This window comes from Mobula hypostoma, chromosome X1, assembly GCF_963921235.1.
Source record: "Mobula hypostoma chromosome X1, sMobHyp1.1, whole genome shotgun sequence".
NCBI classification, from domain to species: domain Eukaryota; kingdom Metazoa; phylum Chordata; class Chondrichthyes; order Myliobatiformes; family Myliobatidae; genus Mobula; species Mobula hypostoma.
In genome coordinates, this window is record NC_086128.1 from 67,563,365 (window position 1) to 67,585,259 (window position 21,895).

General features: G+C 57.6%; 1 protein-coding gene across 1 annotated transcript in view; it reads left to right on the forward strand.

Moving 5' to 3' along the window:
• LOC134340212 (uncharacterized) overlaps positions 1-21,895 on the forward strand; it is a 150,068-nt gene that overhangs the window by 125,429 nt on the left and 2,744 nt on the right. The window contains exons 39-45 of the mRNA XM_063037187.1: positions 12,406-12,518; positions 14,382-14,442; positions 14,626-15,117; positions 16,197-16,279; positions 17,518-17,674; positions 17,778-17,939; positions 20,739-20,864. Of these exons, the coding sequence (XP_062893257.1) occupies positions 12,406-12,518; positions 14,382-14,442; positions 14,626-15,117; positions 16,197-16,279; positions 17,518-17,674; positions 17,778-17,939; positions 20,739-20,864 (1,194 nt within the window). The remainder of the gene's footprint in view (positions 1-12,405; positions 12,519-14,381; positions 14,443-14,625; positions 15,118-16,196; positions 16,280-17,517; positions 17,675-17,777; positions 17,940-20,738; positions 20,865-21,895) is intronic.

The window sequence follows — 21,895 nt, forward strand, 5'->3', positions numbered from 1 at the left end:
TGATTGGGGGTGTGGAGGGGTGGGTCAGTGGCTGATTGGGCGAGTGTTGGTATTGGTCAGTGGGTGATTGGGGTTGTGGAGCGGTGGGTCAGTGGGTGATTGGGGGTGTGGAGGGGTGGGTCAGTTGGTGACTGGGTGTGTGGAGGGTTGGGTCAGTGGGTGATTGGGGATGTGGAGGGGTGGGTCAGTGGGTGACTGGGGGTGTGGTCGGGTGTGTCAATGTGTTATTCGCAGTGTGGAAGGGTGTGTCAGTGGGTGATTGGCGGTGGGGAGACGTGGGTCGGTGGGTGATTGGGGGTGTGGATGGGTGGGTCGGTGGGTGATTGGGGTGTGGAGGGGTCGGTCAGTGGGTGATTGGGGGTGTGGAAGGGTGGTGCGGTGGGTGATTGCGAGTGTGGAGGGGTGGGTCACTGGGTGATTGGGGGTGTGGAGCGGTGGGTCAGTGGGTGATTGGGGGTGTGGAGGGGTGGGTCAAAGGGTGATTAGGGGTGTGGAGGGGTGGGTCGTTGGGTGATTGGGGGTGTAGAGGGGTTGGTCAGTGGGAGATTGGGACTGTGGAGCGGTGGGTCAGTGGGTGACTGGGGGTGTGGTCGGGTGTGTCAATGTGTTATTCGCGGTGTGGAAGTGTGTGTCAGTGGGTGATTGGGGGTGTGGAGTGGTGGGTCGGTGGGTGATTGGGGGTGTGGAGGGGTGGGTCAGTGGGTGATTGGGGGTGTGGAGGGCTGGTGCGGTGGGTGATTGGGAGTGTGGAGGGGTGGGTCAGTGGGTGATTGGGGGTGTGGAGGGGTGGGTCACTTGCTGATTGGGGGTGTGGAGCGGTGGGTCAGTGGGTGATTGGGGGTATGGAGGGGTGGGTCAGTGGGTGATTGGGTCTGTGGAGGGGTGGGTCGGTGGGAGATTGGGGATGCGGAGGGGTGGATCAGTGGGTGATTGAAGGTGTGGAGGATTGGGTCAGTGGGAGATTGCGCGTGTGGTGGGGTGGGTCAAAGGGTGATTGGGGGTGTGGAGGGGTGGGTCACATGCTGATTGGGGGAGTGGAGGGATAGGTCAGTGGGTGATTGGGTGTGTGGAGGGGTGGGTCAGTGGGTGTTTGGGGGTGTGGAGGGGTGGGTCGGTAGGTGATTGCGGGTGTGAAGGATTGTGTCAGTGAGTGATTGCGGATGTGGAGGGGTGGGTCAGTGGGTGATTGGGACTGTGGAGGGGTGGGTCAGTGGGTGATTGGTGGTGTGGAGAGGAGGGTCAGTGGGTGATTGGGTCTGTGGAGGGGTGGGTCGGTGGGAGATTGGGGGTGCGGAGGGGTGGATCAGTGGGTGATTTAAGGTGTGGAGGATTGGGTCAGTGGGTGATTGCGGGTGTGGTTTGGTGGGTCAAAGGGTGATTAGGGGTTTGGAGGGGTGGGTCAGTTGGTGATTGTGGGTGTGGAAGAGTGGGTCAGTGAGTGATTGGCGGTGTGGAGGGGTGGGTCGTTGGGTGATTGTAGAGGGGTTGGTCAGTTCAGTGGCTGATTGGGCGAGTGTTGGTATTGGTCAGTGGGTGATTGGGGTTGTGGAGCGGTGGGTCAGTGGGTGATTGGGTGTGGAGTTGTGGGTCAGTGGGTGAATGCGTGTGTGGAGGGTTGGGTCAGTGGGTGATTGGGGATGTGGAGGGGTGGGTCAGTGGGTGACTGGGGGTGTGGTCGGGTGTGTCAATGTGTTATTCGCAGTGTGGAAGGGTGTGTCAGTGGGTGATTGGGGGTGTGGAGACGTGGGTCGGTGGGTGATTGAGGGTGTGGATGAGTGGGTCGGTGGGTGATTGGGGGTGTGGAGCGGTGGGTCAGTGGGTGATTGGGTCTGTGGAGGGGTGGGTCGGTGGGAGATTGGAGGTGCGGAGGGGTGGATCAGTGGGTGATTGAAGGTGTGGAGGATTGGGTCAGTGGGTGATTGCGGGTGTGGATGGGTGGGTCAGTGGGTGATTGGGGGTGTGGAGGGGTGGGTCAGTGGGTGATTGGGGGTGTGGAGGGGTGGGTCAGTGAGTGATTGGCAGTGTGGAGGGGTGGGTCGTTGCGTGATTTGGGGGTGGATTTGTGGGACAGTGGGTGATTGCGTGTGTGGAGGGTTGGGTCAGTGGGTGATTGGGGTGTGGAGGGGTGGGTCGGTGGATGATTGGGGGTGCGGAGGGGTGAGTCAGAGGGTGATAGGGGGTGTGGAGGGGTGGGTCAGTGGGTGATTGGGGGTGTGGAGGGGTGGAACAGTGGGTGATTGGGGGTGTGGAGAGGTGGGTCAGTGGGTGATTGGAGGTGTGGAGGGGTGTGTCAGTGGGTGATTGGGGGTGTGGAGGGGTGGGTCACTTGCTGATTGGGGGAGTGGAGGGGTCGGTCAGTGGGTGATTGGGGGTGTGGAGGGGTGGGTCAGTGGGTGTTTGGGGGTGTGGAGGGGTGGGTCGGTAGGTGATTGCGGGTGTGGAGGATTGGGTCAGTGAGTGATTGCGTGGTGGAGGGGTGGGTCAGTGTGTGATTGGGACTGTGGAGGGGTGGGTCAGTGGGTGATTGGGGGTGTGGAGGGGAGGGTCAGTGGGTGATTGGGTCTGTGGAGGGGTGGGTCGGTGGGAGATTGGGGGTGCGGAGGGGTGGATCAGTGGGTGATTGAATGTGTGGAGGATTGGATCAGTGGGTGATTGGGTCTGTGGAGGGGTGGGTCAGTGGGTGATCGGGGGTGTGGAGGGGTGGGTCAGTGGGTGATCGGGGGTGTGGAGGGGTGGGTCAGTGGGTGATTGGGGATGTGGAGGGGTGGGTCAGTGGGTGAGTGGGGGTGTGGAGGGGTGGGTCAGTGGGTGATTGGGGGTGTGGAGGGGTGGGTCAGTGGGTGATTGCGTGTGTGGAGGGTTGGGTCAGTGGGTGATTGGGGATGTGGAGGGGTGGGTCAGTGGGTGACTGGGGGTGTGGAGGGGTGGGTCAGTTGGTGATTGGGGGTGTGGAGGGGTGGGTCAGTGGGTGATTGCGTGTGTGGAGGGTTGGGTCAGTGGGTGATTGGGGATGTGGAGGGGTGGGTCAGTGGGTGACTGGGGGTGTGGAGGGGTGGGTCAGTTGGTGATTGGGGGTGTGGAGGGGTGGGTCAGTGGGTGATTGCGTGTGTGGAGGGTTGGGTCAGTGGGTGATTGGGGATGTGGAGGGGTGGGTCAGTGGGTGACTGGGGGTGTGGTCGGGTGTGTCAATGTGTTATTCGCGGTGTGGAAGGGTGTGTCAGTGGGTGATTGGGGCTGTGGAGACGTGGGTCGGTGGGTGATTGGGGGTGTGGATGGGTGGGTCGGTGGGTGATTGGGGTGTGGAGGGGTGGGTCAGTGGGTGATTGGTGGTGTGGAAGGGTGGTGCGGTGGGTGATTGCGAGTGTGGAGGGGTGGGTCACTGGGTGATTGGGGGTGTGGAGGGGTGGGTCAGTGGATGATTAGGCGTGTGGAGGGTTGGGTCGTTGGGTGATTGGGGTTGTGGAGGGGTTGGTCAGTGGGAGATTGGGACTGTGGAGGGGTGGGTCAGTGCGTGATTGGGAGTGAGGAGGGGCGGGTCGTTGGGTGATTGAAGGTGTGGAGGGCTGGGTCAGTGGGAGATTAGGGGTGTGGAGGGGTGGGTCAGTGGCTGATTGGGAGAGTGTTGGTATTGGTCAGTGGGTGATTGGAGGTGTGGAGGAGTGGGTCAGTGGGTGATTGGGGGTGTGGAGGGGTGCGTCAGTGGGTGATTGGGGGTGTGGAGGTGTGGGTCAGTGGGTGATTGGGGGTGTGGAGGGGTGGGTCAGACGCTGATTGGGAGAGTGTTGGTATTGGTCAGTGGGTGATTGGAGGTGTGGAGGAGTGGGTCAGTGGGTGATTGGGGGTGTGGAGGGGTGGGTCAGTGGGTGATTCGGTGTGTGCAGGGGTTGTTCGGTGGGTTATTGCTGGTGTGGAGTTGTGGGTCAGTGGGTGATTGCGTGTGTGATGGGTTGGGTCAGTGGGTGATTAGGGATGTGGAGGGGTGGGTCAATGGGTGATCTGGGGTATGGAGGGATGGGTCAGTGGGTGACTCGGGGTGTGGTCGGGTGTGTCAATGTGTTATTCGGGGTGTGGAAGGGTGTGTCAGTGGGTGATTGTGGGTGTGGAGGGGTGTGTCAATGAGTGATTGGGGTGTGGAGGGGTGGGTCGTTGGGTGATTGGGGGTGTGGAGGGGTTGGTCAGTGGGTGATTGGGACTGTGGACGGGTGGGTCAGTGGCTGATTGGGGGTGTGGGGGGTGGGTCAGTGGGTGATTGGGGGTGTGGAGGGGTTGTTTGGTGGGTTATTGCAGGTGTGGAGGGGTGGGTCGTTGGGTGATTGGGGGTGTGGAGGGGTTGGTCAGTGGGTGATTGGGAGTGTGGAGGGGCCGGTCGTTGGGTGATTGAAGGCGTGGAGGGCTGAGTCAGTGGGAGATTAGGGGTGTGGAGGAGTGGGTCAGTGGGTGATTGGGAGAGTAGTATTGGTCAGTGGGTGATTGGGGGTGTGGAGGGGTGGGTCAGATGCTGATTGTGGGTGTGGAGGATTGGGTTGGTGGGTGATTGGTTGTGTGGAGGTGTGGGTCAGAGGGTGAGTGTGTGGAGGGGTGGGTCAGTGGGTGATTGGGGTTGTGGAGGGTTGAGTCAGTGGGTGATTGGGGGTGTGGAGGATTGTGTCAGTGGGTGATTGTGGGTGTGGAGGGGTGTGTCAATGAGTGATTGGGGTGTGGAGGGGTGGGTCAGTTGCTGATTGTGGGTGTGGAGTTGTGGGTCAGTGGGTGATTAGGTGTGTGGAGGGGTTGTTCGGTGGGTTATTGCTGGTGTGGAGGGGTGGGTTAGTGGCTGATTTGGGTGTGGAGGATTGGGTTGGTTGTGTGGAGGTGTGGGTCAGAGGGTGGGTGTGTGGATTTGTGGGTCAGTGGGTGATTGGGGGCGTGGAGGGGTGGGTCAGTGAGTGATTGGGGGCGTGGAGGGGTGGGTACGTGGGTGATAGGGGGTGTGGAGGGTTGGGTCAGTGTGTGATTGGGGCTTTGGAGGGGTGTGTCAGTAAATTATTGGAGGTGTGGAGGGGTGGGTCAGTGGGTGATGGGGGTGTGGAGTTGTGGGTCGGTGGGTGTTTGGGGGTGTGGAGGGGCGGGTCAGTGGGTGATTGGGGTTGTGGAGGGGTGGGTCGGTGTGTGTTTGGGGGAGTGGAGGGGTGTGTCAGTGGGTGATTGGGGATGTGGAGAGGTGGGTCTGTGGTAGATTGAGGGTGTGGAGGGGTGTGTTAATGGGTGATCGGGTGTGTGGAGTGGAGGGTCAGTGGGTGTTTGTGGGTATGGAGGTGTGGGTCAATGGGTGATCGGGGGTGTGGAGCGGTGGGTCAGTGGGTGATTGGTGGTGTGGAGGGGTGTGTCAGTGGGTGATTGGGGGTGTGGATGGGTGGGTCAGTAGGTGATTCGGAGTGTGGGGGGTCAGTGGGTGATTCAGTGTGTGGAGGGGCTGGTCGGTAGGTGATTGGGGGTGTGGAGGGTTGGGTCAGTGGGTGATTGGTGGTGTGCAGGGGTGTGTCAGTGGGTGATTGGGGGTGTGGAGGGGTAGGTCAGTGGGTGATTGGGGGTGTTGACTGGTGGGTCAGTAGGTGATTAGGGCTGTTGGGGGGTCAGTGGGTGATTCAGGGTGTGGAGGGGCTGGTCGGTAGGTGATTGGGGGTGTGGAGGGGTGGTCAGTGGGTGATTGTGGGTGTGGAGGGTTGTGTCGGTGGCTGATTGGGGGTACGGAAGGATGGGTCGGTAGGTGATGGGATGTGGACGGGTGGGTCAGTGGGTGATTGCGAGTGTGGAGGGTTGGGTCAGTGGGTGTTTGGGAATGTGGAGAGGTTGGTCAATGGGTGATCAGGGGTGTGTAGAGGTGGGTCAGTGGGTGATTGGGGGTGTGGAGGTTTGGGTCAGTGGGTGATTGGGGGTGTGGAGGGGTGGGTCGGTGGGTGATTGGGAGTGTGGAAGGGTGGGTCAGTTGGTGATTGGGGGTTTAGAGGGGTGGGTCAGTGAGTGATTGGCGGTGTGGAGGGGTGGGTCTTTGGGTGATTGTGGGTGTGGAGTGGTGGGTCAGTGGGTGATTGCCTGTGTGGAGGGTTGGGTCAGTGGGTGATTGGGGTTGTGGAGGGGTGTGTCAATGGGTGATCAGGGGTATGGAGGGGTGGGTCATTGGGTGATTGGTGGTGTGGAGGGGTGTGTCAGTGGGTGATTGGTGGTGTGGAGGGGTGTGTCAGTGGGTGATTGGGGGTGTGGAGGGCTAGGTCAGTGGGTGATTGGGGGTGTTGATGGGTGGGTCAGTAGGTGATTGGGGGTGTTGGGGGGTCAGTGGGTGATTGGTGGTGTGGAGGGGCTGGTCGGTAGGTGATTGGTGGTGTGGAGGAGTGGGTCAGTGGGTGATTGTGGGTGTGGAGGTTTGGGTCGGTGGCTGATTGGGGGTACGGAAGGATTGGTCGGTAGGTGATGGGATGTGGACGGGTGGGTCAGTGGGTGTTTGGGAATGTGGAGGGGTTGGTCAATGGGTGATCAGGGGTGTGTAGAGGTGGGTCAGTGGGTGATTGGGGGTGTGGAGGTTTGGGTCAGTGGGTGATTGCGGGCGTGGTGGGGTGGGTCAATGGGTGATTGGGGGTGTGGATGGGAGGATCAGTTGGTGATTGGGGGTTTGGAGGGGTGGGTCAGTGAGTGATTGGCGGTGTGGAGGGGTGGGTCGTTGGGTGATTGTGGGTGTGGAGTGGTGGGTCAGTGGGTGATTGCCTGTGTGGAGGGTTGGGTCAGTGGGTGATTGGGGTTGTGGAGGGGTGTGTCAATGGGTGATCAGGGGTATGGAGGGGTGGGTCATTGGGTGATTCAGGGTGTGGTTGGGTGGGTCAATGTGTGTTTGGGGGTTTGGAGGGGTGTGTCCGTGGGTGATTGGGGGTTTTGAGGGGTGGGTCAGTGAGTGATTGGGGGTGTGGAAGGGTGGGTCGTTGGGTGATTGGGGGTGTGGAAGGGTGGGTCAGTGGGTGATTGGGACTGTGGACGGGTGTGTCAGTGGGTGATTGTGAGTGTGGAGGGGCGGGTCGGTGGGTGATTGCGGGTGTGGAAGGCTGGGTCAGTGGGAGATTGGTGTGTGGAGGGGTGGGTCAGCGGGTGATTGGGAGTGTGAAGGGGTTGTACTGTGGGTTATTGTGGGTGTGGAAGGGTGGGTTGGTGGGTGATTGGTGGTTTGGAGGGGTGGGGCAATGTGTGGTCGGGTGTGGAGGGGTGGGTCAGGGGGGTGATTGGGACTGTGAAGTGCTGGGTCAGTGTGTGGTTAAGGGTATGTAAGTGTGTTTCAGTGGGTGATTGGGGCTGTGGAATGGTGGGTCAGTTGGTGTTTGTGGGTGTGGAGGGGTGGGTCAATGGGTGATCGGGGGTGTGGAGCGGTGGGTCAGTGGGTGATTGGTGGTGTGGAGGGGTGTGTCAGTGGGTGATTGGGGGTGTGGACGGGTGGGTCAGTAGGTGATTGGGGGTGTGGAGGGTCAGTGGGTGATTCAGGGTGTGGAGGGGCTGGTCGGTAGGTGATTGGGGGTGTGGAGGGTTGGGTCAGTGGGTGATTGGTGGTGTGGAGGGGTGTGTCAGTGGGTGATTGGGGGTGTGGAGGGCTAGGTCAGTGGGTGATTGGGGGTGTTGATGGGTGGGTCAGTAGGTGATTGGGGGTGTTGGGGGGTCAGTGGGTGATTGGTGGTGTGGAGGGGCTGGTCGGTAGGTGATTGGTGGTGTGGAGGAGTGGGTCAGTGGGTGATTGTGGGTGTGGAGGGTTGGGTCGGTGGCTGATTGGGGGTACGGAAGGATTGGTCGGTAGGTGATGGGATGTGGACGGGTGGGTCAGTGGGTGTTTGGGAATGTGGAGGGGTTGGTCAATGGGTGATCAGGGGTGTGTAGAGGTGGGTCAGTGGGTGATTGGGGGTGTGGAGGTTTGGGTCCGTGGGTGATTGCGGGCGTGGTGGGGTGGGTCAATGGGTGATTGGGGGTGTGGATGGCAGGATCAGTTGGTGATTGGGGGTTTGGAGGGGTGGGTCAGTGAGTGATTGGCGGTGTGGAGGGGTGGGTCGTTGGGTGATTGTGGGTGTGGAGTGGTGGGTCAGTGGGTGATTGCCTGTGTGGAGGGTTGGGTCAGTGGGTGATTGGGGTTGTGGTGGGGTGTGTCAATGGGTGATCTGGGGTATGGAGGGGTGGGTCATTGGGTGATTCGGTGTGTGGTTGGGTGGGTCAATGTGTGTTTGGGGGTTTGGAGGGGTGTGTCCGTGGGTGATTGGGGGTTTTGAGGGGTGGGTCAGTGAGTGATTGGGGGTGTGGAAGGGTGGGTCGTTGGGTGATTGGGGGTGTGGAGGGGTGTGTCCGTGGGTGATTGGGGGTGTGGAGGGGTGGGTCAGTGAGTGATTGGGGGTGTGGAAGGGTGGGTCGTTGGGTGATTGGGGGTGTGGAGGGGTGGGTCAGTGGGTGATTGGGACTGTGGACGGGTGTGTCAGTGGGTGATTGTGAGTGTGGAGGGGCGGGTCGGTGGGTGATTGCGGGTGTGGAAGGCTGGGTCAGTGGGAGATTGGTGTGTGGAGGGGTGGGTCAGTGGGTGATTGGGAGTGTGAAGGGGTTGTACTGTGGGTTATTGTGGGTGTGGAAGGGTGGGTTGGTGGGTGATTGGTGGTTTGGAGGGGTGGGGCAATGTGTGGTCGGGTGTGGAGGGGTGGATCAGGGGGGTGATTGGGACTGTGAAGTGCTGGGTCAGTGTGTGGTTAAGGGTATGTAAGGGTGTTTCAGTGGGTGATTGGGGCTGTGGAATGGTGGGTCAGTAGGTGCTTGAGGGTTTGGATGGGTAGGTCAGCGGGTGATTGGATCTGTAGAGGGTTGGGTCGGTCAGTGTGTGGGTGGAGGGGAGAGTCAGTGGGTGATTAGGGGTGTGGAGGGTTGGGTCGGTGTGTGGCTGTGTGTTCGGGTGGGTCAGTGGGTGATTTGGGATGTTGAGAGGTTGCTCAGTGGGTGATTGGTGGTGTGGAAGGGTGGGTCAGTGGGTGGGTGGGTGTGTGGAGGGGTGGGTCAGTGGGTGGGTGGGTGTGTGGAGGAGTGGGTCAGTGTGTGATTGGTGGTGTGGCGGGGTGGGTCAGTGGGTGATAGGGGGTGTGGACGGGTGGTCAGTGGGTGATTGGGGGTGTGGAGGGGTGGTCAGTGGGTGATTGGGGGTGAGCAGGGGTGGGTCAGTGGGTGATTTGGGGTGTGGAGAGGTGGGTCAGTGGGTGATTGGTGGTGTGGGGGGTGTGTCAGTGGGTGATGGGTGATTTGGGGTGTGGAAGTGTGGGTCGGTGGGTGATTCGGGGTGTGGAAGGGTGGGTCAGTGGGTGATTGGGGGTGTGGAGGGGTGGGTCAGTGGGTGATTTGTGTGTGGAGGGGTGGGTCGGTGGGTTATTGGGGGTGTGGTGGGGTGGTTCAATGGGTAATCGGGGTTGTGGAAGGGTGGGTCAGTGGTTGATTGGGGGTGTGGAGTGGTGGGTCAGTGGGTGATGGGTGTGGAGTGGTGGGTCGGTGGGTGATTGCGGGTGTGGAGGGGTGGGTCAGTGGGTTATTGGGGTTGTGGAGGGGTGGGTCAGCGGGTGATTGTGGGTGTGGAGGGGTGTGTCAGTGGGTGATTCGGGGTGTGGACCGGTGGATCAGTGGGTGATTGGGGGTGTGGAGGGGTTGTTCAATGGGTGATCGGGGTTGCAGAGGGGTGGGTCAGCGGGTGAATGTGGGTGTGGAGGGGTGTGTCAGTGGGTGATTGGGGGTGTGGAGGGGTGGGTCTGTGTGTGATTGGGGGTGTGCAGTGGTTGGTCGGTGGGTGATTGGGGGTGTGGAGGGGTGGGTCGTTGGGTGATTGGGGGTGTGGGGGGGTGGGTCAGTGGGTGATTGCCGGTGTGGATGGGTGGGTTGGTGGGTGATCGCGGGTGTGGAGGGGTGAGTCACTGGGTTGTTGGGGGTGTGTAGGTGTGGGTCAGTGGTTTAATGGGGGTGTGTTGAGGGTTGGGTCAGTGTGTGATTCGGGGAGTGGAGGGGTGGGTCAGTGGGTGATCGGGGGGATGGAGGGGTGAGTCAGTGGGTGATTGGGGGTGTGGACGGGTGTGTCACTGGATGATTGGGGGTGTGGAGGAGTGAGTCAAGGGGTGATTGGGGTTGTGGAGGGGTCTGTCAGTGGGTGATTAGGGGTGTGGAAGGGTGGGTCAGTGGGTTTTTGAGGGTGTGGAGGGGTGGGTCAGTGGGTGATTGGGGGTGTGGAGGGGCAGGTCGGTGAGTGATTGGGGGTGTGCAGGGTTGGGTCGGTGGGTGATTGGGGGTGTGGAGGGGTGGGTCAGTGGGTGATTGGGGGTGTGGAAGGGTGGGTCAGTTGTTTATTGGGGGTGTGTAGGTGTGGGTCAATTGGTGATTTGGACTGTGGAGGGGTGGGTCAGTGGTGATTGGGGGTGTGGAGGGGTGGGTCAGTGGGTTATTGGGGGTGTGGAGGGGTGGGTCAGTGGGTGATTGGGGGTGTGGAGGGGTGGGTCCGTGGGTGATTGGGGTGTGGAAGGGTGGGTCAGTTGTTTATTGGGGGTGTGGAGGGGTATGTCAGTGGGTGATTGGGGGTGTGGAAGGGTCGGTCAGTGGGTGATTGGGGGTGTGAAGGGGTGGGTCAGTTGGTGATTGGGGGTGTGGACCAGTGGGTGATTGGGGGTGTGGAGGGGTGGTTCAATGGGTGATCGGGGTTGCAGAGGGGTGGGTCAGCATGTGATTGTGGGTGTGGAGGGGTGTGTCACTGGGTGATTAGGGGTGTGGAGGGTGGGTCTGTGCGTGATTGGGGGTGTGCAGTGGTGGGTCGGTGGGTGATTGGGCGTGTGGAGGGGTGGGTCGTTGGGTGATTGGGGGTGTGGGGCGGTGGGTCAATGGGTGATTGCCGGTGTGGATAGGTGGGTTGGTGGGTGATCGCGGGTGTGGAGGGGTGAGTCACTGGGTTGTTGGGGGTGTGTAGGTGTGGGTCAGTGGTTTAATGGGGGTGTGTTGAGGGTTGGGTCAGTGTGTGATTCGGGGTGTGGAGGGGTGGGTCAGTGGGTGATTGGGGGGATGGAGGGGTGAGTCAGTGGGTGATTGGGGGTGTGGACGGGTGGGTCACTGGATGATTGGGGGTGTGGAGGGGTGAGTCAAGGGGTGATTGGGGTTGTGGAGGGGTCTGTCAGTGGGTGATTAGGGGTGTGGAAGGGTGGGTCAGTGGGTGGTTGAGGGTGTGGAGGGGTGGGTCAGTGGGTGATTGGGGGTGTGGATGGGCAGGTCGGTGAGTGATTGGGGGTGTGGAGGGTTGGGTCGGTGGGTGATTGGGGGTGTGGAGGGGTGGGTCAGTGGGTGATTGGGGGTGTGGAGTGGTGGGTCCGTGGGTGACTGGGGCTGTGAAGGAGGGGGGTTCAGTGGGTGATTGGGGGTGTGGAGGGGTTAGTCAGTTGGTGATTGGGGTGTGGAGGGATAGATCGGTGAGTGATTGGGGCTGTGGAGGGTGGGTCCGTGGGTGACTGGGGCTGTGGAGGGGTAGGTCAGTGGGTGATTGCGGGTATGGAGGCGTTGGTCAGTGTGTGTTTGAGGGTGTGGACGGGTGGGTCAGTGGGTGATGCGGGTTGTGGATGTGTGGGTAAGTGGGTGATTGGGTGTATGGAAGGTGCTTCAGTGGGTGACTGTGGGTGTGGAGGTTTGGGTCAGTGGATGATTTGGGGTGTGGAGAGGTGGGTCGGTGGGTGATTAGGGTGTGGAGGGCTGGGTCAGTGGGTGATTGGGGGTGTGGAGGGGTCGGTCAGTGGGTGATTGGGGGTGTGGAGGGGTGGGTCAGTGGGTGATTGAAAAATATGCCTATATTTATATAAAATAAGCAGTGCAAATTAACTTAGCATTCAGGTACAGCTTCTTCCCCTCTGCCATCAGTCATAGTCACAGTCACAGTCATACTTCATTAATCCCGGGGGAAATTGGTTTTCTTTACAGTTGCACCATAAACAAGATACAGTAATAGAACCATAAATAGTTAAATAGTCATATGTAAATTATGCCTGGAAATAAGCCCAGGATCAGCCTATTGGCTCAGGGTGTCTGACCCTCCAAGGGAGGAGTTGTAAAGTTTGATGGCCACAGGCAGGAATGACTTCCTATGACGCTCTGTGTTGCATCTCGGTGGAATGAGTCTCTGGCTGAATGTACTCCTGTGCCCACCCAGTACATTATGTGGTGGATGGGAGACATTGTCCAAGATGGCACGCAACTTAGACAGCATCCTCTTTTCAGACACCACTGTCAGAGAGTCCAGTTCCATCCCCACAACATCACTGGCCTTACGAATGAGTTTGTTGATTCTGTTGGTGTCTGCTACCCTCAGCCTGCTGCCCCAGCACACAACAGCAAATATGATTGCACTGGCCACCACAGACTCGTAGATACAGCCTGGCTCCCGCGGCGCCGCAGGGGTCGCCCGTCAGCGTAGGACTCCAGCTCCGGATTTTCCCCTCGGGGTCTACCCGCAAAGCCTTCCCCATGATTGGGTACAGCCGCAAGGCGCGGGAGGTTTGAGATCAGAGTTTTCCTTCTCTCAGATGAGCTGCCAACCGCGGCTGACGAGCCCCATCTGCCGGACGGACTGGTTTTAAGGCGCCGGTGACACGCCTTTGCCCCCTTCTACTGTCGGTAGAAACGGTTCCGCCAGGCTTAGTCGCTAAAGCACACGTGAAGGCCGGGAGCTGGACTTGGTTGTCAGAGGCTGTTTGAGACGCACGCCGTTAGGAGCATTTAATCGACAATGGGAGATTGTCCCCACTCCCAACCCCGGCTCTGACAACATGAAGGAACCGAACTGGCCGAGACATCTCCTCCCGCTTCCACTCAACAAAATGTGTCGATGACCCATTTTAAAGTTAAGAACTGACCGTACATCCACTATCAATGGGACGGGAGCTGCGCGTCCCACACCCTCTCCCTCCCCCACACCCACGCTGGGTCTCTGCCGGGAAAAGTCTTTCGCCCTTTAAGCGCTGGTACCTTGCCCGCCCCTCTCCCTGACCGCCCGTCGTTGTTACATCCCCAAACTATTTTTAATTAAAGTACACTTCATACATCATTTGAAACTTTACAAGAATAACACACACAAAATGCTGGAGGAACTCAGCAGGTCACGCAGCGTCTATGGAGAGGAATACACAGTCGACGTTCCGGGTCGAGACCCCTCACCAGGACAAGAATAGACCCTGAAAAGCCTTCTCCGTCTCGCATTCATACTGAACGCGTTAAGTGGTGTTATGTTGGCTTTCTGAAGAATCTAATGACAGTGAGAAACCTGTGCGGGGAAGTTTTTACAAGTTGGGAGGGGGTAGCCGTTGCACCGGGGCAATTCCCCACTCCCGACCTCGGCAGTCCGGGTCCAGCGTCCCGAGTCGCCGTCACCAACTGGGTTCTGCGGTGCGTGACCGCGACACTTTCAGTGTCTCGCCTTGCGCTTCTCCCTTCGTTCCCCCACCCCAACCCCCTCTCCAAAGCACGCTGCAGAACCTGCACCCTCACCGCTGGGAGCTCACTGTTGAAAGTGGTGTTGAATGACTGGGGTTATTTAAAGCCAAGAGCCCCTTTGCCATTCAGAATCAGGTTTATTATCGCCGGCATGTGTCGTGAAATTTATTAACTTAGCAGCAATGCAATGCATAATATAGAAGAATAAAATAATAATAATGAATAAATAAGTAAACGTATATTGAATAAATGAAAATCAGAAATAGCATATATTTAAAAAATGAGGTTGTGTCCGAAGTTCAAAGTCCATTTAGGAAACGGACGGCAGAGGGGAAGAGACTGTTTCTGAATCGCTGAGTGTGTGTCTTCTGGCTCCTGTACCTCCTCCCTGACGGTAACCGTGAGAAAAGGGCTACGGCAATACTTGGGAGGGGGTCTTCCTCACTCAACTCGGCCCCTCCCACTACAGAAGCGGAAGACATCAACACGGTGGTCTCCCTCCCTCCCCCGACACTCCCACCGTTGTAATCCCGCTGACCCTCAGCTCGCTGTCTGAAATCTCTCTTTGAAATCCAACACACCCGACTGACTCGCAGGGACTGAGAACGAGGGTGGGTTTCCCCGCTGTTACTGGCATCTTCACCGGCATTGCTACAGGGATCGATTAATGTTGAACCAAACCCCACACCAGTCATTATTTTTAAATATATCATTGTATGTTATAGCCGTGTGCTTTCCCGCCGTCGTTAACTTTATGCTGTGTACGGGTCGGTAACGTGTTTTGCTCCCCGGGTCCCGGAGGAACGCTGTGGGCTTGGCTGATTTCGGGAGTGTGGTTGAACGACAATTAAACTCTTGCACTTGAACAAATAAACTTGGTGAAACTTTTTCTCTCTCTTCTCCAGAATGGATCAGATCTGCTCCGCGGCCGTGGGAGGCGGCGGGATCGTGGGTTCCGGACTCTGGGTGTGTCCCCCGTAACTCGAGACCCTCCAAGGAGCCCCAGGCGGCGGTCCCGCTCCACACCCAGCGCTTTTTTTTATCTCCCTCTCTCTCTCTGGGCGGTGGCCCGGCTCGGGATGAGGATATAAAGAGGCGAGAAGGAGGTGGCCGCACACCAGTGGCTCGGTGTAAGGCTTGAGGAACAAGATGCGGACCAGCGTCAGAAGCAGCAGCGGCGGTCAGAGCTGGGGTTCCCGCAGCGTGTCCGGGGTCTCCTCAAGCATGCGGGGAGGCAGTGCGTACGGCTTCGGCCAGAGCCGAGTGTCCAGCAGTCGAGCCTCCAGCTACGGCCTGGGCTCAGCCCTGGGCGCCGGCATGGGACTGAGCGCCAGCATGGCGTACGGATCCGGCGGCGGGTTCGGCGGCGGTTTCAGCGGCGGGTACAGCGGCGGGTTCGGCGGCGGGTACGGCGGCGGGTTTGGCGGCGGGTACAGCATCTCCTCCTCCGCCTTGGTGAACGAGAAGCAGACCATGCAGGGCCTGAACGACCGGCTGGCGGCGTATCTGGAGAAGGTGCGCTTCCTGGAGAAGTCCAACGCCGAACTGGAGCTTCAGATCCGGGAGTACTACCAACAGGCGGGTCCCACCACCCGCGACTACAGCGAGTACTGGGCCACCATCAAGGGCCTCCGCGACCAGGTAAGAGCCCGGAAAAAGCTCCCCCTCCCCGCAGTGTGTGTGTGTGTGTGTGTGTGTGTGCCGGGGGAGGTGGGGGGAGATGTCAGGTTGCGAGGAGGTTGGCCATTAGACACCCGACCAGAACAAGGCCATTCAGCCCATCGACTGTGGGCCGCCATTCCAGTCTGGCTAACCTACTGTCCCTCTCAAATGCATCTTGGCGAAGTTACAGAGTGGTTGACTATTGCCTTTGCGAGATTGGCGCCCCTAACACCACCCCCGGCCATTAACAATACTCTTCAGAGATTGTCTGCCTGGCGTCAGTGGTCGCATCACCAGGACTTGTGACCGGCACCGACTGCTCGTACGACCGTCCACCACCTGATCCCACCGTTTCATGTGGACACGGTGGATGTGGGGAGGGGGCAAGGTGGACTAAGCACCTTGCCCAAGGGTGACCCCGCGGGCTGGCGGAGGGAAAGGGGCGCCTCGCCGCCCCTGAGGACCTCCCGCTTGAAGACTACCCAACCTGTTTGCGGCCGCCCGTAGTAAACGAGTTCTACACATTCGCCACCAACTCCGGCCAAAGAAATTCCTCCTCGCCTCTGTCCTCTGGTCCGAGGCCGTGCCCTCCGCAGAGAGGAGAACGTTAGGTGCGAGGGAAGGAATGGGGAAGGGCCGGGGCAGTGGGGTGAAGGATTGACTTTACTTCACGCACGGCCATCGAAACGGGTCAACGTAGCGGGCCCTCGATTCACGTCTGTGCGATGCGGGAAGAAACCGGGAGAAAATCCACGTGGAAAAGGGGATCGAAGGCTAAAGGGGGACGGGCGGGGTGGAGGAGACAGAGAGAGAGTGGGGGGGGCTGGTGGAGAGGGAGGGGCTTGGTGGAGAGGGCGGAGGGGAGAGCAGGGTGGAGGAGGGAGGGGCTGGTGGAGGAAGAGGTAGCCCTGAGATAGGCGGGGGCTGGGAGGAGAGAGACAGGGGTTGAGGGGTTTAAGTTTAACCTTGCAAACCAGAAGCGGACGGGACAATGTGCCTGTGTTTCCCCACGTCCCCCTTGCTCCACCCGGTACATTTCCACCTCCTGTCTCCCACAGATCAACGACTTGATCCTCGCCAACTCCGGAATCATGCTCCAAGTGGACAACTCCAAACTGGCGGCGGAAGACTTCAAGGCCAAGTTAGTACCGAGCCGGCCGATGCGAGTATAGGGGTCCAATTGACCGCGTCTGCCTCCTCCGGCCCCTCTCCCTTCCGCTGAAGGGCGGACAATGGACCAAATGAGTCCTCCAGGTCGTCGTCTTCTTCTCGGGAAGTTTAATGGCGACTGGCGGACCAGAATAAGGTCCATTACCGCCACCTACTGGGCTGGAGTATGAGGCAAAGAAACAGGAAGTAGACCCACTGTATTCTCCCCCTCCCCCCCGCGCAAAAAAAACTGGAATAATATTATAAAAAGGCTCATGCTTTCCAGAAAGTCAAATACAATACAGTGACACTGGTATCCGAACAAACTTGGCATGTGAAACACTGACAGAGATCTCAATCTAACAATTAGAAGTTCCCTTTTCCCCACCTTGGGAACAGAGAAAAGCAGACACGGACAGACACAGGCGCTCAGACATGCATAGGCTCACAGACAGACAGACACATACTGCACTGTCTCTCCTGGAGGAACTCAGCAAGTCAGTCAGCATCTATGCAGAGAAATCAAAACTCTTTTTGGCAAATGTTTTTAGTCTTTGTCAAAGCACAGGGGTGGAAAACCAGATAGTAATGGGAGGCTCATCTCCCATCCAAAAGGATGCTGCTCTATTCTGAGCCCATGCCCTCTGCTCCTATACTCCCCACCTATAGGAAACATCCTCTCCACATCCACTCTATCTGTGTCTTCTAGTCCTAGAATCCCCCACTATAGGAAACATCTTCTCCACATCCTCTCTATCTGTGTCTTCTAGTCCTAGACTCCTCCACTATAGGAAACATCTTCTCCACATCCACTCTATCTGTGTCCTCTGGTCCTAGACTCCCCGACTATAGGAAACATCCTCTCCACATCCACTCTATCTGTGTCTTCTAGTCCTAGACACCCACTCTGTAGGAAACATCCTCTCCACGTCCACTCTATCTGTGTCTTCTAGTCCTAGACACCCACTCTGTAGGATACATCCTCTCCACATCCAGTCTATCTGTGTCCTCTGATCCTAGACTCCTCCCCTATAAGAAACATCCTCTCCACATCCACTCTATCTCAGCCTTTCACCATTCGATGCGTTTAAATGAAGTCACCCCTCATTCTTCTGAATTCCTGTGAGTACAGGCCCAGATATCTTGTATAGTTTGGTGCAGGAAAAGCTTAACGACTTCAGCCCTGGCCACCGATGACCAGAATCTCCTGCTCTTTTCCCATCTCGATAGGTTTGAAACTGAGTTGTCCATCAGGATGTCCGTTGAGAACGATATCAATGGTCTGCGCATGATGTTGGATAACCTCACCCTCGTGAAGAGCCAACTGGAGACCGAGATTGAGAACCTGAAAGAGGAGCTCATTTACATCAGGAAAAACCATGAAGATGTAAGCAATGGGCGTAACTGCCCAAACATTGTGAGTCGTTTCTGTTCCGTGTCACTGCCGAGAATCAGAGGGTGAAATCGCTGCGTATTCTTCCTTCCTGCAGGAGCTCAGGAGCCTGAAGTCCCAGATGACTGGCAACGTTTCTGTCGATGTCACAGCTGAAGACTCCGTGGACTTGCTCAAGATTCTGGGAGAAATTCGGACGAAGTATGAAGCCATGGTCACCCAGAACAAGGCAGATGCTGACGATTGGTACAAGCAGCAGGTAACAGGGATCTTATTCCCAGATTCCGCGCCGAACAGGCCCTCCCTGTCCCTTCGAGCCCCGCGGCCCATCCACCCACCTGTTCACACGTCCAGGTGACCGCAGGGTATAGGGGCATATTCAGGCCATTCGGCCCGTGGCATCTTCTCTCCCAATTCATAATGGCCCATCCAATTTTCCTCTCAACCCGAATCTAGTCAGAGGACAATTTACCCTGAGCCCTTGCGTACCGCCCTGTCTTTGCAATACCGGAGGAAACTGGAGAAGTCAGAGATCTTGGGCAGAATGAGCAGCTGCCTCAGAGACGCCGCTGGAATTCAACTCCCCGGTCTGAAGCTCCCCCCACCCCACCCCACATGATGTATTAGCACCTTGTCAGCCGTTACGGTGTCATCCCACCCCGATCTCTGCACCATCACACGATGACTCAACACCTCGCCCTCGCACCTGTCACCCTCAGAATTCCAGGTTTAAGCCCCACACGGAAAGGAGGAGGACATTCAGACCATCATGCTGGTTCTATCCCTTCACAGCCGATCCTCACTCAATCCCTCAGTGCCATCTTCTGTAGATTTAAAGTTAACATTTGACACACGATCAGTTGTCAAGGCAGAAAAGAAATCAGATCCTGCACATCCATGTGCTTCCTGTTTAACTTTGCCCCTCTGGAGCCACTGGGCTGAACAGCTTCTTTCTGTGCTGATTGAATGGAAGACTCGGTGACGATTCTCTGGAACGTCCTGTCTCCAAACTTTAGACTCTGTCCCACCATTCCAATTCAAGAAACATTTCCTCCCTCACCATCCCACTGGTTCCCAAATGATCAAGTTATCCATTACCTTCCCCACCAGCGAGCAGGCAACTATAGCTTTTCCTACAGAACATCGAACATTACAGCAGAATACAGGGCACTCAGCCCATGAAGTTGTGCCAACCTTTTTACCAACACCAATATCAATCTAACCCATCCCTCCTCCATTTTTTCTTCCATCCATGTATCAATCTATAAGTTTCCTCCATGTCCCTACTAAATCTGCCTCTACCACCACCCTTGGTAACACATTCCTTGCACCCACCAATCCCGGCGGATAGAACTTGCCTCTGACATCCAGTCCTACACTCTCCGCCAGTCACCTTAAAATTTGCCCCCTTGCATTAGCCATTTCCACCCGGGCGGAAAAAATCTCTGGCTGTCCACTCCATCTGTGCCATTTACCACTGTGCACAATTCTGTCAAGCCTACTCTCATCCTCCTTCACTCCAAAGAGAAACATCCCAGCTCACTATCATCATAAGACATGCTCTCTAATCCAGGAAGCATCCTGGTGAATCTCCTCTGCACCCTCTCTAATCCAGGCAGCATCCTCGCAAATCTCCTCTGCACCCTCTCTAATCCAGGCAACATCCTGGTGAATCCCCTCTGTACCTTCGCTAATCCAGGCAGCATCCTGGTGAATCTGCTCTACACCCTCTCTAATCCAGACAGCATGCTGGTGAATCTCCTCTGCACCCTCTCTAATCCAGGGAGCAACCTGGCGAATCTCCTCTGCACCCTCTCTAATCCAGGCAGCATCCTGGTAAATCTCCTCTGCACCTTCCCTAATCCAGGCTGTGTTCTGGTGAATCTCCTCTGCACCCTGTCTAATCCAGGAAGCTTCCTGGTGAATCTCCTCTGCACCCTCTCTAATCCAGGCAGCATCCTGGTAAATCTCCTCTATTCCCTCTCTAATCCAAACAGCATCCTGGTGAATCTCGTCTGCACCTTCTCTAATTCGGGCAGCATTCTGGTGAATCTCCTCTGCACCCTCTCTAAAACAGGCAGCATCCTGGTGGATCTCCCTCTGCACCCTCTCCAGTCTAGGCAGCATCCTGCTGAATCTCCTCTGCACCCTCTCTAATCCAGGCAGCATCCTGGTGAATCTCCTCTGCATCCTTCCCGCAATGAGCTGACCAGAAAGAAACACAATTCTCCAAGAGTTGTCTAACCAGGGATTTACGCTGTTGCAAGTCTATCCCCTCTGCCAGGGTTCACTGAGGGTCCCCATACCTCAACCTCCCCCTCCCCCATTCTCCCCAATTTCCTTCCTTGGGAAGCTTTATCACTATTCTTCATAACAAGATCATGCTCTCGTCTCACTGCTCCCATCAGGGGAAAGGTACGGGAGCCCCAGGACCCACACCACCAGTTTCAGGAACAGTTTTTACCTTTCAACCATCAAGAAGAAGGTTCAGGAGCCCCAGGACCCACACCACCAGGTTCAGGGACAGTTATTACCCCTCAGCCATCAGGAAGGAAGTACAGGAGCCTCAGGACCCACATCACCAGGTTCAGGAACTGTTATTGCCCCTCAGCCATCAGGAAACAGGTACAGGAGTCTCAGGACCCTCACCACCAGGTTCAGGAACAGGTATCACCCCTCAACCATCAACCATGAATCAGAGGGGATGAGTTCACTTACCCCATCATTCAAATGCTCTCACAACCTCTGGGCTCGCAGAGGGCCCATCACCCCTACTGCAGAATCGGCAGCTGACAGCCGCTCACCAGAGTCCGATGTTGTGGCCCAGTCTTTCAAGTTGTCCCCAGATGTATATCGCATATTTTCCTTCCTCTCCCTGGGGTGAGGTCTTTGGAGCTACTGTAGGTCCCGGGATGGGGGAGTGTGGGGGTTTTAGACACGTGCCCGACGACACCCACCCCCACCCAACACATCTTTCGCAGACGAGTTTTGGACATCAACAGTGTAGTTGTGTGGTACGTCTGGTTTGACAATAAAAATTTACTTTCAACTGTTTCAGTTTGCGGCTGTGCAACAGGAGATCACCGTCAACACGAGTGCCCTCGATGGGGAGAAATCCAGACTGACTGAACTGAGGCACAGCTGTCAGGGGCTGGAGACCGAGCTGAGCACGATGCAAAGCATTGTGAGTAACCCGCCGGGCTGGGCTGGCAGTGGGGGAGGCCAGGCAGCCACCCAGCTATTGATTGATTGATTATTCGCAAAGGCTGTATGTCCGCAAAGTGACGCAGGGTACAGGAGTGTCTGTACATGAGGTGACTCTGACAGGAATTAATAAAGTAGTGGTGGCTGGGGGTGTGGAGGGGTGGGACAGTGGGTGATTGGGGGTGTGGACGGGTGGGACAGTGAGTGATTGGGGGTGTGGAAGGGTTGGTCAGTGGGTGATTGGGTGTGTGTGGAGGGGTGGGTCAGTGGGTGATTGGGGTGTGGAGGGGTGGGTCGGTGGGTGATTGGGGGTGTGGAGGGGTGGGTCAGTGGGTGATTGGGGGTGTGGAGGGGTGGGTCGGTGCGTGATTGGGGGTGTGGAGGGATGGGTCAGTGGGTGAATGGGGTGTGGAGGGATGGGTCAGTGGGTGATTGGGGGTGTGGAGGGGTGGGTCAGTGGGTGATTGGGGTGTGGAGGGGTGGGTCAGTGGGTGATTGGGGGTGTGGAGGGGTGGGTTAGTAGGTGATTGGGGGTGTGTGGAGGGGTGGGTCAGTGGGTGATTGGGGTGTGGAGGGGTGGGTCGGTGGGTGATTGGGGGTGTGGAGGGGTGGGTCAGTGGGTGATTGGGGTGTGGAGGGGTGGGTCGGTGGGTGATTGGGGGTGTGGAGGGATGGGTCAGTGGGTGAAAGGGGTGTGGAGGGATGGGTCAGTGGGTGATTGGGGGTGTGGAGGGGTGGGACAGTGGGTGATTGGGGGTGTGGAGGGGTGGGTCAGTGGGTGATTGGGGTGTGTGAAGGGGTGGGTCAGTGGGTGGAGGTGTTGATCAGCCTCACTGCTTGGGGGAAAGTCACTGTTTTTTGTGTCTGGAGGTCCTGGCGTGGATGCTACACAGCTTCCACCCTGACAGGAGTGGGACACACAGTTCGTGAGCAGGGTGGGTGTCATCCTTCATGATGTTCCCGGCCCTGTTTCCAGCACCTTTCTGTATATGGGTGGTCGGTAGGCTGGTG